The sequence below is a fragment of the Myxocyprinus asiaticus genome, chromosome 31 (genome assembly GCF_019703515.2).
Source record: "Myxocyprinus asiaticus isolate MX2 ecotype Aquarium Trade chromosome 31, UBuf_Myxa_2, whole genome shotgun sequence".
In the NCBI taxonomy this organism is placed as follows: domain Eukaryota; kingdom Metazoa; phylum Chordata; class Actinopteri; order Cypriniformes; family Catostomidae; genus Myxocyprinus; species Myxocyprinus asiaticus.
In genome coordinates this window covers 29,146,431-29,167,029 of record NC_059374.1, presented here as the reverse complement: position 1 = coordinate 29,167,029, position 20,599 = coordinate 29,146,431, and the positions used below count along the sequence as shown (strand labels likewise).

The window sequence follows — 20,599 nt, the reverse complement described above, 5'->3', positions numbered from 1 at the left end:
TGGGAGAAGCCAGTGGTCAACAATGCAGGCAAACAACTAAACAAAAGCAGCCCACCCACACTCAGCCAATGGGGTTCTCTAGAGTGGGCATTGGGGAGGAGGGCCAAGGTTTTACGCAGTCACACGGAGTGATGGTGGTACCACAGTGTCAGGGCATGCCTAACAGTGTGGGTGACAAGCAGAGATTCTCAAAGACAGAGGCCAAGTTTCTGTATAAGTATGCTATGAATGTGGAATTTAGATGCCTGATTCACAAATGAATAGTCATTTTGAATTGGATCTAAATTGGACGATTTGGTCAAGATGATTCACAAACTGTTCATAAATCACTCAACTGTAAGAAAGAACTTTGCATCAGGCATGTGCCATGGGTTAGGGTTAGGGACTGGGCAAGCATCAAAGATATTTAATACACATTATTAAACGCAGTGACCAAAACACATTTTTCTGGTGAGTGTAATGTCGCGGAAATGTTATAGACATAAATTGTTGCCTTAGAACCCACCGGTCAATGGAAACAATTATGTCACAGTTGCGAATTGCATTCCAAATTGTTTTAAATTCAGGACAGTAATATTGCTCATATCACACAAATTAAAGATTGTCATATATTGAGCCGAGCATGTTTATGTCCATTAAATCACACAATGAACCATAGTGCCAGAAGAGCTTGTTTTGACATAAAAAAATACAATAATTTTAAAAAAGACATGTCACTTCCACAGTTCAGAACTACTGGACTGAAACACTCCTCAAGTGACCAATGCGCTGCTTCTTTTACTGAAGAACTGACAGGATCTGAACTTTTTTTTTTTTTTAATCAAACTCAGCTGCATATCATCACAAACGCTGATTGATGTCCGTCACTTTGTTGTAAAAGTCGCCCGCTTGTTGAAGTTTCGATAGCCTCTCTTTCTTGATTTTTAATAGAAATTAACTTTGCCAAATCCACGTAGGTCATCGATGCTTACACTGCCGATATCCATTTTGGTGCTTAACGCATTATTTACATGAACTTGAACGTGTTGACACAAAACTAAAATCTAGCCTATCAGATAGCATGCCTGAAGGAAGGAGCATCTGATTGGCTAACTCATTTTGGTAAGCATGCTTACCTTGGCCATTTGTAGTAGCTGGTGAGATTCAATTTGAATGAACATACAGTGTTGAATAAAAGGGCGGTAAACAATGCTTTGAATCAGAGAAAGTATAACAAAGTGCATATACCTGAGGGTGGTGCCAAAACTAATACATTAATAACTGTCTGTGCTGCAGAACTGAGATGAAAGATGATGAATTTGAACGAAAACAGTAGTTTATATTAACAATGATATTAAAATATTTCATAGTGTCATTTTTCTTTTCACCCTTGTTAGGTAAGCACTGCTTGCCTTGCTTATATGGACGACATGTCCCTGCTTTGTATGGGAGTAAATATTTGCTGTGTTTGACATGTAGGGACCATAAAAAAAGCACAAATGTGTGTAAATAAGCTTGATCGACCAATGGAAGATGGGAAGAGTATTTGGGAAACCTGTTTAAAAACATGTTATTTGTATAACTCCTTTTGGTGGCGCTAGTGACGAAGAAAATACACACTTCACCTTCAACTAATAATGTACTGTATGTTACTAGGGCTGGGCGATCGAAATAAAAAGTGCTGGGCGATTGAAAAGAAAAATCTATATCGATGATAAACTTTTGAAAATTTTTTGATTTTTCACCTACATTCTGCATCAAGACGATCAGGTGTGTGTTGCTAAAAACGCAAGCAGTTGGGCAAAGTTAAGCCAGTGTCTCACTAGCTGATTTTTCCAATGATTTTCAGGTGTTAATCATTTGACCGTCGGGACTCCCTGCTGAGTTAATGGCTTCAAGCACTGAAAACACACATCCATTTTGTTTGAAAAATTAATTCTGTCACTAAGGCTGGGTCTTGTGTTCTCCTCAAGTGACCAATGCGCTTCTTCTTTTACTGAAGGACTGACAGGATCTGAATTTTTTTTTTTTTATCAAACTCGGCTGCATATCTTCACAAACGCTGATTGAAATCCATAGTGATTCTGTCACCAAGCAGTTTTCCTGCCTTTTTTCCTACAATAAAATTACATGAGAAAGCAGTCACAACAGTCTGTTTTTATTGAACAAAATGTATTTTTACTCACTGAAAGATGTATATGGACATACGCGCCTCGATGGGATTAAATACACAATCACGCACTTTCGCAAGGCCTTCACGATTGTGTCTCTCTTTTAGATAGCAGCAGAGCAGACACAGGTAGGACAGCTTCAGCAACTTTTTGACATAAAACGTGGCTTCACTCTTTCTGCGTGTATGAGTGTGCAAGTGTACACTGTAAGAGCTCCGTGACCATGACAATAGGTACTATTCAATGCAAAAATAATGCAAAAGCAAAATGACAGATAAAAATTACAATGTTGGACATTTGACAGTTTTGGTGCGTTTTAAAATAAAAGCCAACCGAACCATGAAGAAAATGCAACATTGTAACTATTTTAGCCCCTGTTTCGGAACAAAGCAAGCAAGCTACAGGTCTGAAAATGCCCCATATAACTCTATTGCAATTGCAATTTTACTCACGTTGTTATTTTGGCAAGCTCCACGTGACAGGGATCAGAGAGAGGTAGTTACGGTGAGTCATTATGTGTGTTACCCCTCAAACATTTTTAATCAGCGAGTGTGTCATCAGGGTTGGGGAGTAACGGAATACATGTAACGGGATTACATATTTAAAATACAAAATATTAGTAACTATTCCACTACAGTTACAATTTAAATCATTGGTAATCAGAATAGTTACATTCAAAAAGTATTTTTATTACTAAAGAGATTACTTTGCATTTTATTGTATTATATTTGTTTCATTTAATATTTAGTCGATTCAGTTGAAAAATATTTATACATATAAATGATGTGATACGAGGAGTGTTTAAACAGCGGTGAAACACTTTCTTAATATGTATTACATTCGTACGAGCAGACAGAGAAGTAAATTTGAAGTAAGTTTGGAGCAGCAGAAATAGAAATAAACCTTATGTAAATTGTAATATGAACATTTAGCTTTGTGCTAAGCTAAAATGCTATTTCTAGCCATTTTACATGCACTTGTTACCAGGCATGATAATATCAAGAAAGTCCAAGTTAGATCATAATTTTTCTTTCTCTTGTAAGACCTTTGATATAAGGGCAAAAATGTTATTCTTGATGAGAATTTTTTTGTATTGTTTTTCTGTAAAAATATCTAAAAATCGGATCAGTTGGCTTTTTCTTGCTTTAGAAGCAACACTGCATAAGATTATGCATAAGGCCTTTTTCAGATAAAGTATTTTTAATATAAGTGTATTTTGTCTTACTGTACTGGCAGATTCTTTTTTACTTGTTATTAACTTGTTTATAGCCAAAACAAGTAAAAAGTATTTAGATTATATTACTGACCTTCTGTAATCTTACGGAATACATTACAAATTAAATTTTACAGCATGTATTCTGTAATCTGTAGTGGAATACTTTTCAAAAGTAACCCTCCCAACCCTGTGACTGAAGAGAGCGATATCTCAGCAAAACAGTCTGCATGTGTGACACCCTCGGTCAAAACCCTTGAATTGTTTTGAGTCTGCTAGTGTGAAGCCAGCTTTATACACAACTAGCTAACTGAATCACAGTCATGAAATCAGCCGGTAAAGAAGTATTAAATGGCTAAAGGCTACCTAGCCCTGCTGTAATGTAAACCAGAAATGAGGCTTGGAAGCCTGCTAATATCATATCGTTGTGTACAGAGAAAGACCGCACTGACAATGCTATACAGCTATCGACTGATCACAACAGTAACGCCGACATCAACAACATTGCAGTTTACTAATGTACTGTTTAGTTAAACGATTTTTCACGATCCATAGCGCGTTCATGTCCGCAATTTTCTTTAACAAACAAGTTGTATTTAGATTCATTCTTGACCTCTAATAAACAATTGGAATGCATTATCTTCCATTAATGGTATACAATGTATATTGTGATAAATATCGATATCGAATGCTATGAAAAAAAATATTGTGATAATATTTTGCCATATCGCCCAGCCCTTTATGTTACTACAAAATGTAGGCAGAAACTGTAGCACAGGGACACTTTTGAGAGACTTTTGGGACTCAAATTCATCAGTGAATCAGTTTTTTGATTCAGTTCTTTGACACAAACTGTTTTGAAAGAACTGACTCACTAAAATGAAGATTTCCCAATGCTAGTGTATATTGTGGTCATATAATGTGAAACACTGAGGATAAAAAAGCAACAGGGCTTTACCGTTTCAGGGCGCTTCTTGTCTGTAAGCTCTTCCCGGTCAAAACACTGAGTGAGGATTTTATTTTCGGACATACACATCACCTGTACATACAGACACATACATACATGTTCATTCAGACTGAAACAGATTCAGGCTACTAAGATGAAAGTTTGAAATTTTAACAAAGAGGTGGTTTATTCTTTTTATTATATATAATTTTTTTCTGGGCCTACACCCTCACCTCCTTCAGGTTTCTGAAAAGGAGATCATTGTTCTTGTCCAGGAAGCCTAGAAATTGGAAAATACACAATGACATCAGTCAGCGCTCAGCCTGGGAAACATCTGTGGGCATCAAAGCCTGCTCTTGTTCAAAAACTGCCTCGCTCTCTCCATTTCTTAATTTTTCCCCTGCCCTCTAACCAATAACTCACCGTTCACATTGTAGTTGACTTCTCCTGCGTAGTGAAGCAGCCTGAATTCTTCACGACCCATCACTTTGCGGGTTTTTCCATCAGCCAGCTTGTGACTGTAATATAGTGCAGATATATGTGCATAAATATCATACGTATTGCTTTTAATGTGCTCAGGATTTGATTTACAAATAATAATCGTTAGTCTGAATCATAAATAAACATGTTTTCTTAAGGCTTCATTAACACAAATCTGATTTGGTTTCAAATTCGATCTTTAGGACTGAGTTTCTGCACTGTCAAGTGATGAAATCTGATAACATTTTTCAGACAGCGTAGCCAATATATGGTGTATCTACACTGATTACTATACTAATGATGTAAGTGTCAGAAAAGAGGATGGAAAACCAGAAGTTTGGCCACTGCTCATGTTTATCATGGCATAGTGTCTAAAACTGCTGATTAATTAACTAATTTCCAATTCATTAAGTGAATGTCACATAGTCTGCTAAATAAAAAAAGAATAAGCAAAATAAGAGTCTATTTGGACACAGTTCTGGACAATATAGCACCCTTTGTATGTTACATATGCATTGCGTCCTGAATGATGAAAAAAATACTTGACATCCGATCTGACCATTCAGACTGAGATAGATTAGATTGACACATGGATTTTGAACCACATATGGATGTGGTTTGGATCTGGTTTGTTAACATCGGATTTCATGTGTTTTTTGTTTTTTTTTGCTGTTCAGACTACAAAAGTGAATTTGAGTCAGATACAAAATAATGTTTGCTATATTTTTTCTGCATGTCTGAACAAAGCCAAAGGGAAAGTGGTGTGACTGACGTTATGAAGTGGGCGTGGCCACCGACAGAGTTCTCCAGCTTCTCCAGGAAGGTGATGTCACTGGCATCTCCAGGTCGCAGACACTCCTCATCCTGCAGAGAGAGAGGAGCAATTTTAGGTCTAAGAAGTTTATACTGGACTATGAAGCTGCTGATAAAAGTTATAAGACAGCATTCTCACCAAGATTGAAATTATTCCTTTGAACTTCTCCTCCACAAGATCACAAATGATTTTGTTGTTAAAATATTGCACAGGCTCCCACTGGAGAACAAAAATACAGTGCGCATTAATATTACTGCATTTGAAATAAATGGAAAACATTTAAGATTTGTACTGGTATTTTTGCTATAAAAATTCAAGGAATCCAAAATCAAGTGCATTCCCAGCTCACCCACATATCATGGCCACAAACAGGTTTTAATAGTGTCAGTGTCACAATGTTTTATTGGTATTGTCAGAGGCCAGAATTACCATACTAACTGCATAAAACAAAGCCCACAACACATGTTTACATATAATGTGCCCTTTGAGCTGTGGGTAAGACCCCATTCCACCACCCCACATATGAGTCACACATGCTGAGATGTATGTATGTGTATGTGTGTGTGAGGGGAAATTCTTACTGTGATTCCCTCGGCTTCATACTCATCCTGCTCTGACTTCAGAGTCAGTTCAATGAAGAGCTGCTGCAGCTTTTCATTACAATAGTTGATACAAAACTGCTCGAAACTAGATAGATAGACAGACAGACAGAGATACGATAAATAGATAGACAGACAGACAGATAGAAGACAGAAAGACAGAGACAGATGGATAGACAGATAGACATACAGATAGATAAATCAATAGAAAGACAGACAGTCAGACAGAAAACAGACAGACAAAAAGACAGAGCGATAGACAGACAGTGAGAGAGATGGATGGATGGATAGACAGACAGAGAGATAGACAGACAGACAGAGAGACAGATGGATGAATAGATAGACAGAGAGAGATAGATGGATAAACACAGACAGACCGACCGACAACAGACAGACAGATAGATAAAAAGACAGACAGAGAGAGAGACAGACAGAGAGACAGAGACAGAAAGACAGACATACAGATAGATAAATAAATAGAAAGAGACAGACAGATAGATAGAAGATAGAAAGACAGAGACAGATGGATAGACGGATAGACAGACATACAGATATATAAATCAACAGAAAAACAGACAGACAGACAGATAGATAAAAAGACAGACAGATAGATAAAAAGACAGACAGAGAGAGAGAGAGACAGACAGACAGACATACAGATAGATAAATAAATAGAAAGAGACAGACAGATAGATAGGAAAGAAGAAAAAATATCAAATGTAATGTATTTTAGTTTCAAGGTTAAACAAGATAATAAAGACATTATAGCTGCAATATTATATTGCCAATGGAATTATATTATCTGTATTAAACCAAAAACCCAAACGAAACATAAAAAATATACTCTACCTGTTGTTCTGAAAGACCTCAAAACCATAGATGTCCAACAGACCGATTACTGAGGCATTTTTACTGTTGAATGAATCATCCTGTATGAATTTAAAACCACAGAAATGTTCAACATTAGCTGTGGCATGCAGTTTAGACTAAACATACACAAACTATAACAGCATAACATTAACACCCTTTGGAAAACTGAAGTAATCAGTGGTGTCATTTAAAAGGCTTCTCCACATGGGGGCACCAAATATTTACATTTAGCACACTGCCTCTATCAGAGAATTTGCAAATCCATGGGTCTAATAGTGCATCAAACAACAGAATTAGTCTGCCACCATACCTTCAAGGCCAGAGAGTCATTAATTTTGTTGACAAGCCAAGTAAAAGTACGTCCGTATATGGCTTTAGATAAGGCATCTCGTGCTGCGGCGGCCTGCTCTTGATTCAAGGGGCTCATTAGCTGTAACAAACACAGACAGTGGAAAAATTGGAAACATAAAAAAAACTTTTCAACCCATCCTTTGTGAAACTGAAAAAATATTCAGCTTACAACATTTTTTTTTTTTTGCTAAACTCGTCACCACGATGCAAAGGTGTTGTGGATGGTAGTGGCTTTTACCATGTTGTTATGTTGTTAGTAGGGCCACATACAGGTCCAAGTTAAAAGAGCCCACTTCCAAGTTTCTATATTCTGGTCCCTTGTATATAGTTTGTTTGTTTTTTAGCGCTATGCCAGTTTCTATGGCAATTTTCATGGCAAAATCCAGGTAAAAATTTAATAATAGGTGAACAACTAAAAATCTAGGTTTTAAAATCAATTTTAAAAACTGATTCTGGACTTACTTAGTTAAAAACATTTTCAAGGATGTCCTCCCTAGATATAGCTTGGGTCCCTCCTTTAATGTAAGACTATAGGATTTTTTCACTACTTTTATAGTTCACCAGGCAAAATTCAAAAGTCTAATTGCACTGAAAAGTAATGGCATTTGAGGTTTAATTTATGTCTAAAACACAAGTGATGTGGGACGAGTAACATGCCTAAGTTTAATACTAGGAATAGGGGTTTGCTGAAAAGGAATATAATAATAGCAATGCTTGTGTTAGCAAACAACACTAATAAATATGTATTAATAATAATGGGAAATGTACCTCTTCTCCTTTGGCAGTGATTTTTTTATGTGTTAGAGCCTCTTTCAGAACACAGCCGTCCACACCTAACAACTGCAAAATTACAAATACACACAAAACACACATAAAATAACATCACAAAAATATCTTTAACACATTTAAAGAAAAGGTAACACATTGTTTCATTGTAGGTTTAAACGTAGAGGTTGTGCACATGTAACCATAAGCTTATGATATAAATAAACTGCCTCATACCCTGGCTAAGTATTTAATCTGTGTTTCTGTAGTGATGTAGGAACTGCCACTGTCCTCTCCTCCGTACTGGACATTCCCCAAGTGTAGTACACTGGCAATAATGTTCAAAAGCTCCTGCAGAGAAAGAAAAAAGGAATGGGTGTGACTGCGAGGAAAGAAAACAAGTATATTTAATACAATCTGCATGTTAGACTTTGCATATCTAGAGGTAATCTGTATATCTGAGCCACTAGTGTCACCAAACTGAATTGCGAAAATAATGATTGTTTTCCAGCAGGTTTTCCCAAACACTCCCCCTATCTTCCAATGGTCAATGAAAAAGTGAAGTGGTGGTGGCGTAGTGGGCTAAAGCACATAACTGGTAATCAGACGGTTGCTGGTTCGATCCCCACAGCCACCACCATTGTGTCCTTGAGCAAGGCACTTAACTCCAGGCTGCTGCAGGGGATTGTCCCTGTAATAAGTACACTGTAAGTCGCTTTGGATAAAAGCGTCTGCCAAATGAATAAATGTAAATGGTCATCCTAACAGATAGTCCCAGCCCAAACTCTTGCCACTGGTAGAGCCAATGTTGCTGTGATGGGCTGGTTGTGATGCTCAACAAACAGAGCAAAATTTTGATAGCACAGAGCCACAGTGTTTACACTTTTCCCAGAAATCCACCAACAAATGGCTTCCTTATAGTTGTCTCTGCATGTTAAGCTGGGATAGTAAAAATTATTTTAACATTTAAATAATTACTCACTTTAGCTTTAACTAATGATGGTTCAAGAGGCAGCAATCAGCATCTCTTTTGGGTTGTCATGAAAACAAATGATCAAATGAAAACAACACAGAAACAATGCACAGACGTGCTCTGGCTCTGTACCCAGATATAGACAAAGAACTTTCTCTTTCTGTTTCTTACAGAAGAACATTAATTCATTCTATATAGTGCTTGCGTATGGTGACTGGTTGTATGCTCGTACCTCCACTTCATCATCGGTGAAGCCAATGACACTCAGGGCTTTCCTCACCACTTTCCAGTCATTGCGGTCATTTATGGAGCTCACTTTGGGACAGTTACCCTAAAAAACACACACAAACACACATAGGCTCACTCAGCAGAAGAGAGAAAACCAAGTGAGGAGGGTATCCACCTGACTTCCTCAATTAAACACCAGGGGAGTGCAAGGAAGAGACAAAAGGAGATTCCTGCATATTTGTGGACAAGTGTATATCAAAAATGGCCATTTCCCCACAAGTCTACCATGAATGTACGTATGTGTTGAACTTAACTACTTATGGTACAGATTCCTGGTCTTCTTGTGCATGTTATTCCAAGCAAAAATAAATAAATACAAAATGTTTGTCTACGTATTCTTTCATCAAAATGAAATAACTTGCTTTCCTTTTCGGCCTTATGTCACAAATCACTTACTTTTCAACCACTCCCCTCCAACCACTTGACCCACTTTTTATGATCCAATCAATTCCTGTTAGATAAAATCAATACGTTTTTTTCTTGTTGAATAACCTGTTTCACTTGGAAGTGGGTTGAAAACAGCATTTCACATTGACATTTAATTAATTACATGACACGGCAATTAGTTAATCAGAACTGATCACATAAAGGTATATCAATATTTACTAAAAAAGGCTCCAAATAAAAGATTTGCAAATTTATATAATAATTCAAATTATTTACATATTAATATTTTTAATATTTAAATTATTTAAAAAATTTATAATATATATATAAAATATATAAATTATATTTAAATAATTATTTTTTAAATAATATTAAAAAAAAAATTTTTGGTAAATTATTTTAATTGTTGGTCTGTGTACATATGCATCTTAATGGTCTTTAGCATCATAAATGCTGCTTTTGGAACACTGTGCACTGTAAAAAAATAAAAAGCTGAGTAAACTTATAGCATTTTTGAGTTAACTTAACTTTAGGCAAATTAGTTTAACCAACTTAACCATTCAAGTTGGATTGTAAGTTCCATGAACTTAATACAATAAATTCAGCAAACTCAAAAATATCAATGATTATTAAGTTCAATAAACTAGCATTTTTAAGTATAGCTGACCATCATTTTCAATATTCTTGAAATTTATGTAAAAAATATTATTTTAAAAGCAAATCTACATTTCAACATAAGATCATGTATCAGCCCCACCAAGAGACCAAATAGTTGGTCTAATTTAAAAGGTGGTGTAGATTACAAGTACTTCAAACTTTTAGAAGTTAAGTCAACTCCATAATAAAGAAACTTCATCAAAAGCAAACACTACTCACCCTGATGGTGACTTTAAACAAAACAACTTTTAACAGCAAAACATAATTAAAAACACATGATGTGCTAAAACATCTATTAATTCAAAACAGATTATTTACTAATTATTTATATGTCCTCATAAGTCGGCACACTGACCACACACACTTAAATTCAAGCGCAGGGGATTGTGGGTATGCTTCTCTAGTGGGTATGCTCAGCAGCAGACGCAACAAATTTAAGTTCATGGTGCTCAGCCATACAAGGTTCCCACAGATTTTGACCCATTATTTGGAAGACCTTTCTATGACTTTAACAAACGGATAGCATCCTTAAAGATATAAGTTGAAATCAAAGATTTAAATTCCCACATATTTCCTGGGTTGTTGGAGGGTCCGTGATCAAACTGTGCATGCTCAAAAGCCTGAATGCTTTACCTTCACCACCAAACTTGATATTGTATGTGCTCATTGTTTAAAAATGTAAGATGCTCTGTCTTAAATGGGATAAAAGTTGACTTAATTGTTTTGAGTAAACTCCCTTTTTTTTGACATTAGATAGTTCAATCAACTTTTGAAATTGAGTTTATCTGACAAAATTGAAGTTGGATTTTTTACAGTGTCTCAAGTTAAAGGAATATTCCAGGTTAAATATAAGTTAAGCTCAATCGACAGCATTTGTGGCATAAAATTGATTACCACAAAAATTAATTTTGTCTTGCCCCTCCTTATTTTTAATAAAAGAAAAATCTGGGTTCCAGTGAGGCATTAACAATGGAAGTGAATGGGGGCCCATCCGTAAACATTAAAATAAGCCACAATACATAAACAATATGCATGTTAACATGATATTAGTAAGATAAAATCACTCAACCTTTTCTTAGTTATAGCCAATTTTATTGTAGTTTATTGTAAATGTAGTTTGAAACTTTTTTTCAAAAAGTCTGCACTGACTGCCTTCTGTTGACGTGGCTTGTAAAAACATGAATTCATGGAATTTACGTACTGGTCAGGGGGGCATGATTAATTACCTACTTTTTAAACATAATTAATCACACTAAATTAATGCGTTAAAATGGGCAGCCCTACTCTTAATAGATTTTTTTATTTTTTGTTTCTTTTATTTTTATGATTTGATGAGAGAAAATGATATGGAGGAGAGAGGGGGAAAGGGACTGGAAAATGATGCAGACCAAATTCAAACCTGCATCTCCCATATAAGCACCACATCTCAACACGTAAGAATGCACAATTTTTTCTCTTAAATGAACAGCTTTCATTTAATTTCTTTTCAGACATCATCTTCAACCATAACAAATGTGTGAGGTCTATCTCTCACCTTCACAAGATACTGATACTGTTGGGCGTTCCTCTCCAGGCCCAGTCTCCTCAGCAGGTCTTCCTCTCCTCCCTCGATCAGCTGATAGAAGATATGGAAGTTTCTCTCGCCGTGGCTTTGGTGCACCACGCGTGATTTCTCCAGCAGGTAGTTCAGGATGTGACCGCCCACCGGAGCACCCTGCCAACGGGGACACCCGGAGCGAGAAGCAGAGGGGATAATAACGGGTTTCTGAGCACGTGCAAGCATGCATATTTTTCACGCACACGCACGCACACACCCACACACCCACACACACACACAGGTGGATGCGGCAAAATACCCAACCCAAGAAGAGCATTGTAGGGGTAAAAGTGTATCAACAGAAACACATTATTGTTGGTGAACCACAACAATTAAGACATGAGCTTTGCTTGACGCTTGATAACTTGGGTAGCTACTGTGAAGCTGATGCATAAGTGTGCCACATGAACAATCTTTTTTTAGCAACATTAAGATTTCAAATTCGAATTTACATTCCAATTTGGAATGCCCAATTCCCAATGTGCTCTAAGTCCTCGTGGTGGTGTAGTGACTCGCCTCAATCCATGTGGCGGAGGACGAATCTCAGTTGCCTCTGCGTCTGAGACCGTCAATCCGTGCATCTTATCACATGGCTTGTTGAGCGCGTTACCGCGGAGACGTAGCGCGTGCAGAGGCCCACGCTATTCTCTGCGGCATCCACATACAACTCACCACGCGCCCCACAGAGAGTGAGAACCACACATTATAGCAACCACGATGAGGTTACCCCACGTGACTCTACCCTCCCTAGCGACCAGGCCAATTTGGTTGCTTAGGAGACCTGGCTGGAGTCACTCAGCACGCCCTGGATTCAAACTCGTGACTCCAGGGGTGGTAGTCAGTGTCAATACTCGCTGAGCTACCCAGGCCCCCTCTAAAATTATGATTACGTTTTATATCGAGGATAGCATGTCACAACACAGTACATTTCAACTTCCCAAAGTATTTCATTTCAATTACCAACTTAACCCAAGGTAAAACTCACCTTAAAGTCAAACTGAATGTCCATGTATTTTCCAAAGCGGCTGGAATTGTCATTTCGTAAAGTTTTCGCATTTCCAAAGGCCTGAGAGAAGAATTGGTAAAGGGAAAATAGAGAATGATGTGGAAAAGGGTTTCATACAGACAAACAAGCTTTATCATGTACACAAATGCCGATTACACACACACTACTAGACATGCACATACACTGCTAGATTACAGGGAAGCACCACATCTGCAAAACATCTGGCAGTCTGTACAGCTTCCGTTGGCCATTCTGTTTTTAGATGTCCTTCATATGCCCCAATCTTATCACACAGATAATAACCATGCCATATAAAGTTACCAGAGAGGTTTATACTAAAACCACAACTGCACACTGCTCAGAATAACCTCTGTTCTTTTCCTTGGCATTGCTGATAGTAATGTGGAGCGTTTTTTGTTGTTACAGCAGTCCAGGGCAACAATTACAGCCCACAGTAGGTTGGCATATGAAGGTTAGGAAGAAGACATGTTGGATTAGGTTTGTTGTGTACATGTTTACCTCCAGCACTGGGTTGGATTGTAGCAGGCGATCTTTTATGCTCTGCACATGCTCATTGGCAGGGCAGGTGAAAGCGTAATACTGCAGAACCTTCTTGGAGGCTTCAGTCTTGCCAGCACCACTCTCACCCGAGATCAGGATACACTGGTCCCGTCTCTCGGTACGCATGGAGCGGTACGAATTATCACCCACGGCATAACTGTACAAAGAATATGTACATACCAATACAGCTTAATCATGTATTTTAACAATATACAATTAACAAATTATTTGAATAATTTTAAGAAAGCAAGATTATGTATTGTAAGGAAATTAAATACAGTCATTGACCATTTAAAAAAAATGTAATATTAAATAATTTTACAGATTAAATATAAATGAATTTTAATTTATTTTGTATTTTAAGTTAATTAATTCAATAGTATATTTTAAATACATGATTCATGTGATTAATCAATAAATTACATTATAATAATTAAAAATGTCAATAATTAAGATATTATATTAAAAATAAAATATTAATTAAATAAGCAATACTAAAGTAATGAAAAAATTTCAAGTATGTATATAATTTATTATTATTATTATTAGTAGTAGTAGTAGTAGTAGTAGTAGTAGTATACATATTATACATTTCCTATAATAATCTAATAATTTTATCAAAGATTATGTATTTAAATTAAATTAGTCATTAAACAATGAAAAAATTAATAAATTGACTGACTGTTTTTACAGATAAAATACTAATTACATATATTAAGCAATTAAATAATAATGTTTTTCATTATTTTGTATTTTAATTCCATTAAATTGTAGGTATTTAATTAAAATAAAATAATATTAATAACATATTACATTAACTCTTATAAAAAAAACACATTATTTAAAGCAATTAATATACTAAAGTAATTAAAATATTTCAAGTAATTAAATTCAATTCAATTATATTTATTATTATTATTACTTCCTGTCAAAAACACATTTAATTAATCATTAAAATACAACCCTTACTCGCAGTTTTAAAATAACACATTCCTTTTGCAGAGCTTAAAAGTACTATTAGGTGGGAGTACCACTGTTGCACAAACAGTGGAAAAGCCCAAAGTGAGAACGGAGTTGCCAATCATTTTCACGAGGAAAGAGTAGGGTGACACCAGAGAGGCTCTGTGTTATTTCAGCCTGTATGAGAGCAGAGACAATGCTTATCACATTTACAAGTCTGCTATCAGTGTGAGATGAGAACCGTGGTACAGCGGTGTAAAGCCATCAGCCTAAAATTTCACATCACCTCTACCCCGCTGCCTTTCTATCCCAGCAGACCGGAAGCTGACTGATAAGCGTCACTGAATGATACAATTGCTGCAAAACTTCAGTTCATGTCACTCAACAATCTCACATAGTTGTTAGACCTCTGATACAGAATAGTGGGTAACTATGACTTGGTGATTGCTTACATGTGAGGTGAAACCTCATAGAAATTGACGCCCCTGTATCGCTCCATGTGCTGCTTAGTGTAGATCTCCAGATCTTTGTAGGGGTTCACTGACACCAGCACTGATCCAATGTATGTCTGTGAGAGAGATAAAAAGACACACAGCAATTACATTCATATCAATTTTAAGGTGACAAACAGTACAAAAACAAATATTAACCCCTTATTGCATGCATTGTAGAAGCAATGTTAAAAATGTTTATGCTTTTTTGAAAAATAAATAAATAAAATAAGTAGTTGACGATATATATGCGAGGTTTCGCAAAGTTAAAGTCTTTGTGTGAAATTTGTAGTAAAGATTATTTTAAATACATTTTTTCAGAAATGTTATGTTCATGTAATTTAGCCATTAAGAAACCAATATCAGTCAATCACTAACTACAAAAAAAAAAAGAATTGTAAAAAATAATATTTTGGGGAAACTTATGTATTGTGCCCTAGTCGAAAGAAATTAAGGACTTTCCTTGTAACAATATCTCAGAATATAAAAACCAAACTGCTGGATGACAGAAACAAATAGAATGGGCTCATAAGATTAACTTCTAGATATTTAATAATGGACAATAAAAAATAAAATAAAACAAATTATGATAACAGCAATATTCTCTATAAACGCTGCATTCACTGCATCCATATTCACACAATGTTGCCTCCAGGCAGCACACACATTTAAGCAATTACTCACAACATACTAATAATTTATATAACTAAAATAAAGTTTACTAACTAACAAATGTGAATATTTTCAAAAATAAATTTTAATAAAAAAAATAATTAATTTTGAGGGCAGTTCACCAGAGCAGGGTGTGCACTAGTGACTGGGAAAAAAAATAAATATATAGAACTATATATAGTTTATTCAAAATTTTACTGCCATCTTGTATGCATCATGTGCTTGTGAAGTGTTGATAATGGGTTTGTGACCCAGAGGGAACATCGTGTAGGCCAATAGAGGGTTGAAAACATCTTAAAACATAAGATCAGCAGCTCTTACATAAATTAGGTTCTCCTTGAAGCGTTTGCGGAGGTTTTCGATGAACGCCACCTCGCTGGTATGGTTCTCCAGCAGGACGAAGTCCTGTACACCCACCCGGTCCCTGGCAGTCAGGGCGCTCTCCATCGTCACCCGGATTCCGTCACTGCCCACAGCCTGAGAGAGAACCAGAAGTGAGATATAGACTCACACCTACAGCCTCCAGATGCACAGCAGTGTAAAGTGATATATCAACACTGCAATACACACAGAATGTCAAGGCCCTCTGAGAGACTTGAGAATAAACTCAAAACAACACTCCATCACTGCCCCTCCCATTTCATATCCGCACTGAGTTTAGCTTGTTGTAAACAGTTCATGTTTGATAAGGACTGCTTGCTCTGAGATAGAATGTTTGGATTTTAAAGCACTATTTTCTCACTGAAAAATATCGCAATTATGTTGCAATTATACATATTGCTTAATGTTAAGAACAAGATGATGACACCATATTACACGTAACTGATGAAGTGTAAAGCAAATTAACTCTATACAAATGTAGTATTATATTACCTTGTTTTTTGAACATAAAACATGATAATACCATGGTATTATTTGAAGTACCATACACATACCATGTCATATGAATATGGTAGTCTTTCAGTACCATGGTATATATAAAAGTTACAATGGTACTGCCATCTGACACCATCACTGTACCATGGTACAACACCATCTTCTCATATAATTGATTAGTCTCAAGCAAATAACCTACCATAGTACCATAGTATTACCATGTTTTTGGTGATCTACAATGGTTATACTAAGTTTTTTGGACATGCACCATGGTATACCATCATATGTGAATATGGTAATCATTTAGTATAATTTATCAAAGTACCATGGAATTACCAACTGATACCATCACACTAGTGGTCAACCAATATGGGTTTTTCAATGGCTGATGCCGATATCTAGAGAGCAGGATGGCCAATGGCCGATATAAATGCTGATAAACATAATACAACTTAACAACAGCAAATCAGATGTGCACAAATTTTTCAGTGTAACAAACAAATATTTTATGCAATATTGCAGATAATCGCAAAATGGCCAAATATCGTCCGATTAATTGGCCTGGCCAATATATCATCTATCACTAAATCACACCACCACAATATGTTTTTCAAGTGCCACAGCTGTGTGTTTTCTGTCATTAGATAGATTGCATAACTTTTAAAATAAAACAAGAAGTTATAATCTATCAATTTTCACAGCAAAATCTCTGAGTACATCAATGATAACCTATCAAGATCTCCACCAAACTCAAGTGTGCAGGTAAAACAGAAACACGATCATACTCACATCCTTCACCACATCAGCATTTTTAAAGACCAAACCCTTCTCCAGAATGGAGGCTTGGGTTTTCCGCATTAGATCCCCAATGTTAGACAAATCCATGTTGTCAAAACGACCTCAGCCACTGATCCTATTTCAGAGATGCTCTATATGCATAAACAAGTAGGGCACGAAAATGTACTAAGATCTAGCAGGACATCAAAATCACTTGTCATCTGATGTGTCTGGAATCCTGATCATACAGGACAATGGGTGATGCTTCCTCACTTGAACAGAAATATCTAGATACCCTCTCACACCCACAAACTAACACACTCACACACACACACACACACACACACACACACTCTCTGATGAACAAATGCGTGATTATGCATTGAAATACACACACAGACACATTGTGTGAATGCACCAGCTGCCACGGCTGTTGTTTTGCTATTGACACAGAAGTGCCCTCCCCTGGAGGGTAAGAGACAGAGACAGAAAGAGAGAGAGATGCAGCACACCTGAGCAAGCACTTTAATTAAGGTGATGTACAACAAGTACAACAGAGAAGAAACTCAGACGCAGAACAGAGGACCGAGAGAGGAGGACTAACTGCAAGAAAAACAAGGAGAAATGAAAACATAACGGGCGAGTGGGAACAGTCAGCAAGTGTAGTGCCAGGAAGTGACTTCATTCCCGATCCGTCAGCTGGCTGACTGCACTGACAGAGCTGCAAAGACAACTCTAAAGGTCTAACACTGGAGTCTAACTCTCTTGTTCCATTTGGCTCTGATTCTATTTTGCATATCCATTACATTTTTGTGTTGGTGTTATGCAATCTATACAGCAAACAACCACATGGAATCCGATTTATACATATCACATCACATTTAGTGATATAGGTCTATGGCAGGGGTCAGGAACCTATGGCTCGTGAGCCACAAGTGGTTCTTCTTTACAAATCAAGTGGCTCGCCTGGTGTCTCACCATTCACCAACATATGATTGTTAAAAACTTTCTAGAGATAATTTTCCTGCAGAAAGTGTGGGTGCGACTGCAAAGCTTAAAGTCAATGGCACTGTTTTGATTTCCTTTCTTCTGAATTTGTCGTACAGCCTACTCCTGGTGAACAAGGTTTGAAATGAACACCCGCCAAATGCGGATTTTTCATGCAGAGTATTTTGCTGATGTACTAGCCACTGTGAAAGGCGACCTGTAAGACTTCTCAGAGTGATATATTACAAGAATTTAGACACAAAGACGCGTGTTTGACGAAACGTGCGATTATATTTTGAGGAACAGACGAAAGAAAACCGCTGGTGCGCAGTAAGCCCTGCTGTTCATGAGTGCAATGAAAGTGTTTCTCCAAGACACGCACATTCATAGAGTTCTGGGCCTCGTTTCCCAATAACTATTGATCTTTGCTGTTAAGAGCATTTTCTACGAGCGATTTTATGAACGTTCGTTATTTATGTGTGCCCAGGGTGTGAAATAGCTCCCGGCACCCGCCAAATGCGACAAGGCTCAATCCAGTTCGCAAGCTCCTCGTTCAAATGCAGGTATTTCATGCACAAGTAATTTTGACCTGTAAGACGTCTCGGAGTGGCACATGACAAGAAATGCTGTTAGTCACAAAGACACGCACTTGAAGAAACCCACTTTATTATATTTTTAAGAACAGACAACAGAAAACCCGTCAATGCTTTTGTCTGATTCGCTGTTTGTTCAGAGGCGTGCAACGGGACCCTGTCTCGTGGAACAAGCATGTGTAAAGAGTTATCACTCCTTTTTCTCTGATTCATTCGACTGAAAACTGTTTGCAAGAATAATGTAGTCTATGAGAATGCTGCAAATGATCTCCGATCATCTCGTGAGGTGCTGTGAGTTTAGTTTGCTTTATTTCCAAGGAGCAGTTCGCTCTTACACATTGTGAACGCAACTCTGCAGGTTCAGTAATATATACAGGTATCTTTGTATTAAAGAAACAAAGACGAAAGTGATTAAATCATAAAGTGATATAAGACACATTCACCTTGAACCTAAAATTGAGTTCTATTTTCTTTTCTTTAGGCAGCATTAACTGTATAACCAAAACACAATACAAACACATTCGATAAGAACACACATTTGGCAGCATTTTGTGGGAACACAAGGGAATTTATTAGGCTTATTTATTATGATGATTATTATAATTATCTTTACATTTATAATTGTCTTTAGTTCTTAATTTGTAGGCTGTTAGCAGGCCTCATTTTTCACTTGGTGTCGTTGACGGATGCTTGCGTGATGGCAAATGGGGCTGTTGGAGACAGTAAATGTTTGGATTTGGGGAGGTGGTTATATATAATATTTTTTAATCACTTAGTTATTTTAATTTATTTTTATTTTTTTCATTTTGTTTATAGTGCAAATTGAATTTAGAAATGTCTTTGTTTTTCGTGTTTCAATAAATTTAATTTTTAAAACAAAATCAATAAAGCAAAATATTCACCGACCCTTGGCAGAAGGGGTTGACCATATAATCGGATATTGCGATATTTTAAAGCTGATTATCGTTAAAATATTTTTTACATATCGCCCAACCCAAAAGGGAAATTACATTTTTCATGAACAATTGTAAATATAAAAAGTAATTTTAGGGAGACCCGCACAAACATGTGTACTCAATTCCATATTCCAACTTGTTACCTGTTACCTATATTTGTTTGTTTTTGTGTTTTTGAGTAGTCTATGGCCAATATAAACATTTTATTTTACTGAAAAACTTTGTTTTTGAAAATAGTAAATTATTTGTTTGTGTTATGGCTCTTTCGAAAAAAATGCATCAACCAAAAATTTTAAAATTGGCTCATTAGTGAAAAAAGGTTCCTGACCTCTCGTCTATGGGGGTTTTTTTTATTTTTTTTTTTTTTACCAGTTTTATCATCTTTAAGTAATAGTTCACCGAAAAATGAAAATTCTCTCATCCTTTACTCACCCTCATCCCATCCAAGATGTGTATGACTTTCTTCTGCTGAACACAAAGATTTTTAGAAGAATATCGCAATGCAAGTGAATGGTGACCAAAATTTTGAAGCTCCAAAAGCACAAAGGCAGCCATCCATATGACTCCAGTGGTTAAATCCATATCTTCAGAAGCGATATGATAGGTGTGGGTGAGAAACAGATCAATATT

At 36.5% G+C, this 20,599-nt stretch overlaps 1 protein-coding gene across 4 annotated transcripts in view; it reads right to left on the bottom strand.

Moving 5' to 3' along the window:
• The window catches only part of myo1cb (myosin Ic, paralog b), a 78,677-nt gene that overhangs the window by 11,259 nt on the left and 46,819 nt on the right, over positions 1-20,599 (bottom strand). For 3 of the 4 annotated variants that reach the window (XM_051665160.1, XM_051665162.1, XM_051665161.1), the window contains 16 exons: positions 16,102-16,257; positions 15,070-15,185; positions 13,616-13,814; positions 13,076-13,156; positions 12,028-12,207; positions 9,394-9,492; positions 8,426-8,539; positions 8,192-8,263; positions 7,383-7,502; positions 7,052-7,131; positions 6,185-6,290; positions 5,742-5,822; positions 5,562-5,653; positions 4,733-4,827; positions 4,543-4,589; positions 4,322-4,402 (listed from right to left, as the gene is read on the bottom strand). In XM_051665160.1, coding sequence (XP_051521120.1) covers positions 4,322-4,402; positions 4,543-4,589; positions 4,733-4,827; positions 5,562-5,653; positions 5,742-5,822; positions 6,185-6,290; positions 7,052-7,131; positions 7,383-7,502; positions 8,192-8,263; positions 8,426-8,539; positions 9,394-9,492; positions 12,028-12,207; positions 13,076-13,156; positions 13,616-13,814; positions 15,070-15,185; positions 16,102-16,257 — 1,719 coding nt within the window. Of the gene's footprint in view, positions 1-4,321; positions 4,403-4,542; positions 4,590-4,732; positions 4,828-5,561; positions 5,654-5,741; positions 5,823-6,184; positions 6,291-7,051; positions 7,132-7,382; positions 7,503-8,191; positions 8,264-8,425; positions 8,540-9,393; positions 9,493-12,027; positions 12,208-13,075; positions 13,157-13,615; positions 13,815-15,069; positions 15,186-16,101; positions 16,258-17,445; positions 17,629-20,599 lie in introns of those variants that run through there. The other variant, XM_051665159.1, reaches the window with a different exon arrangement.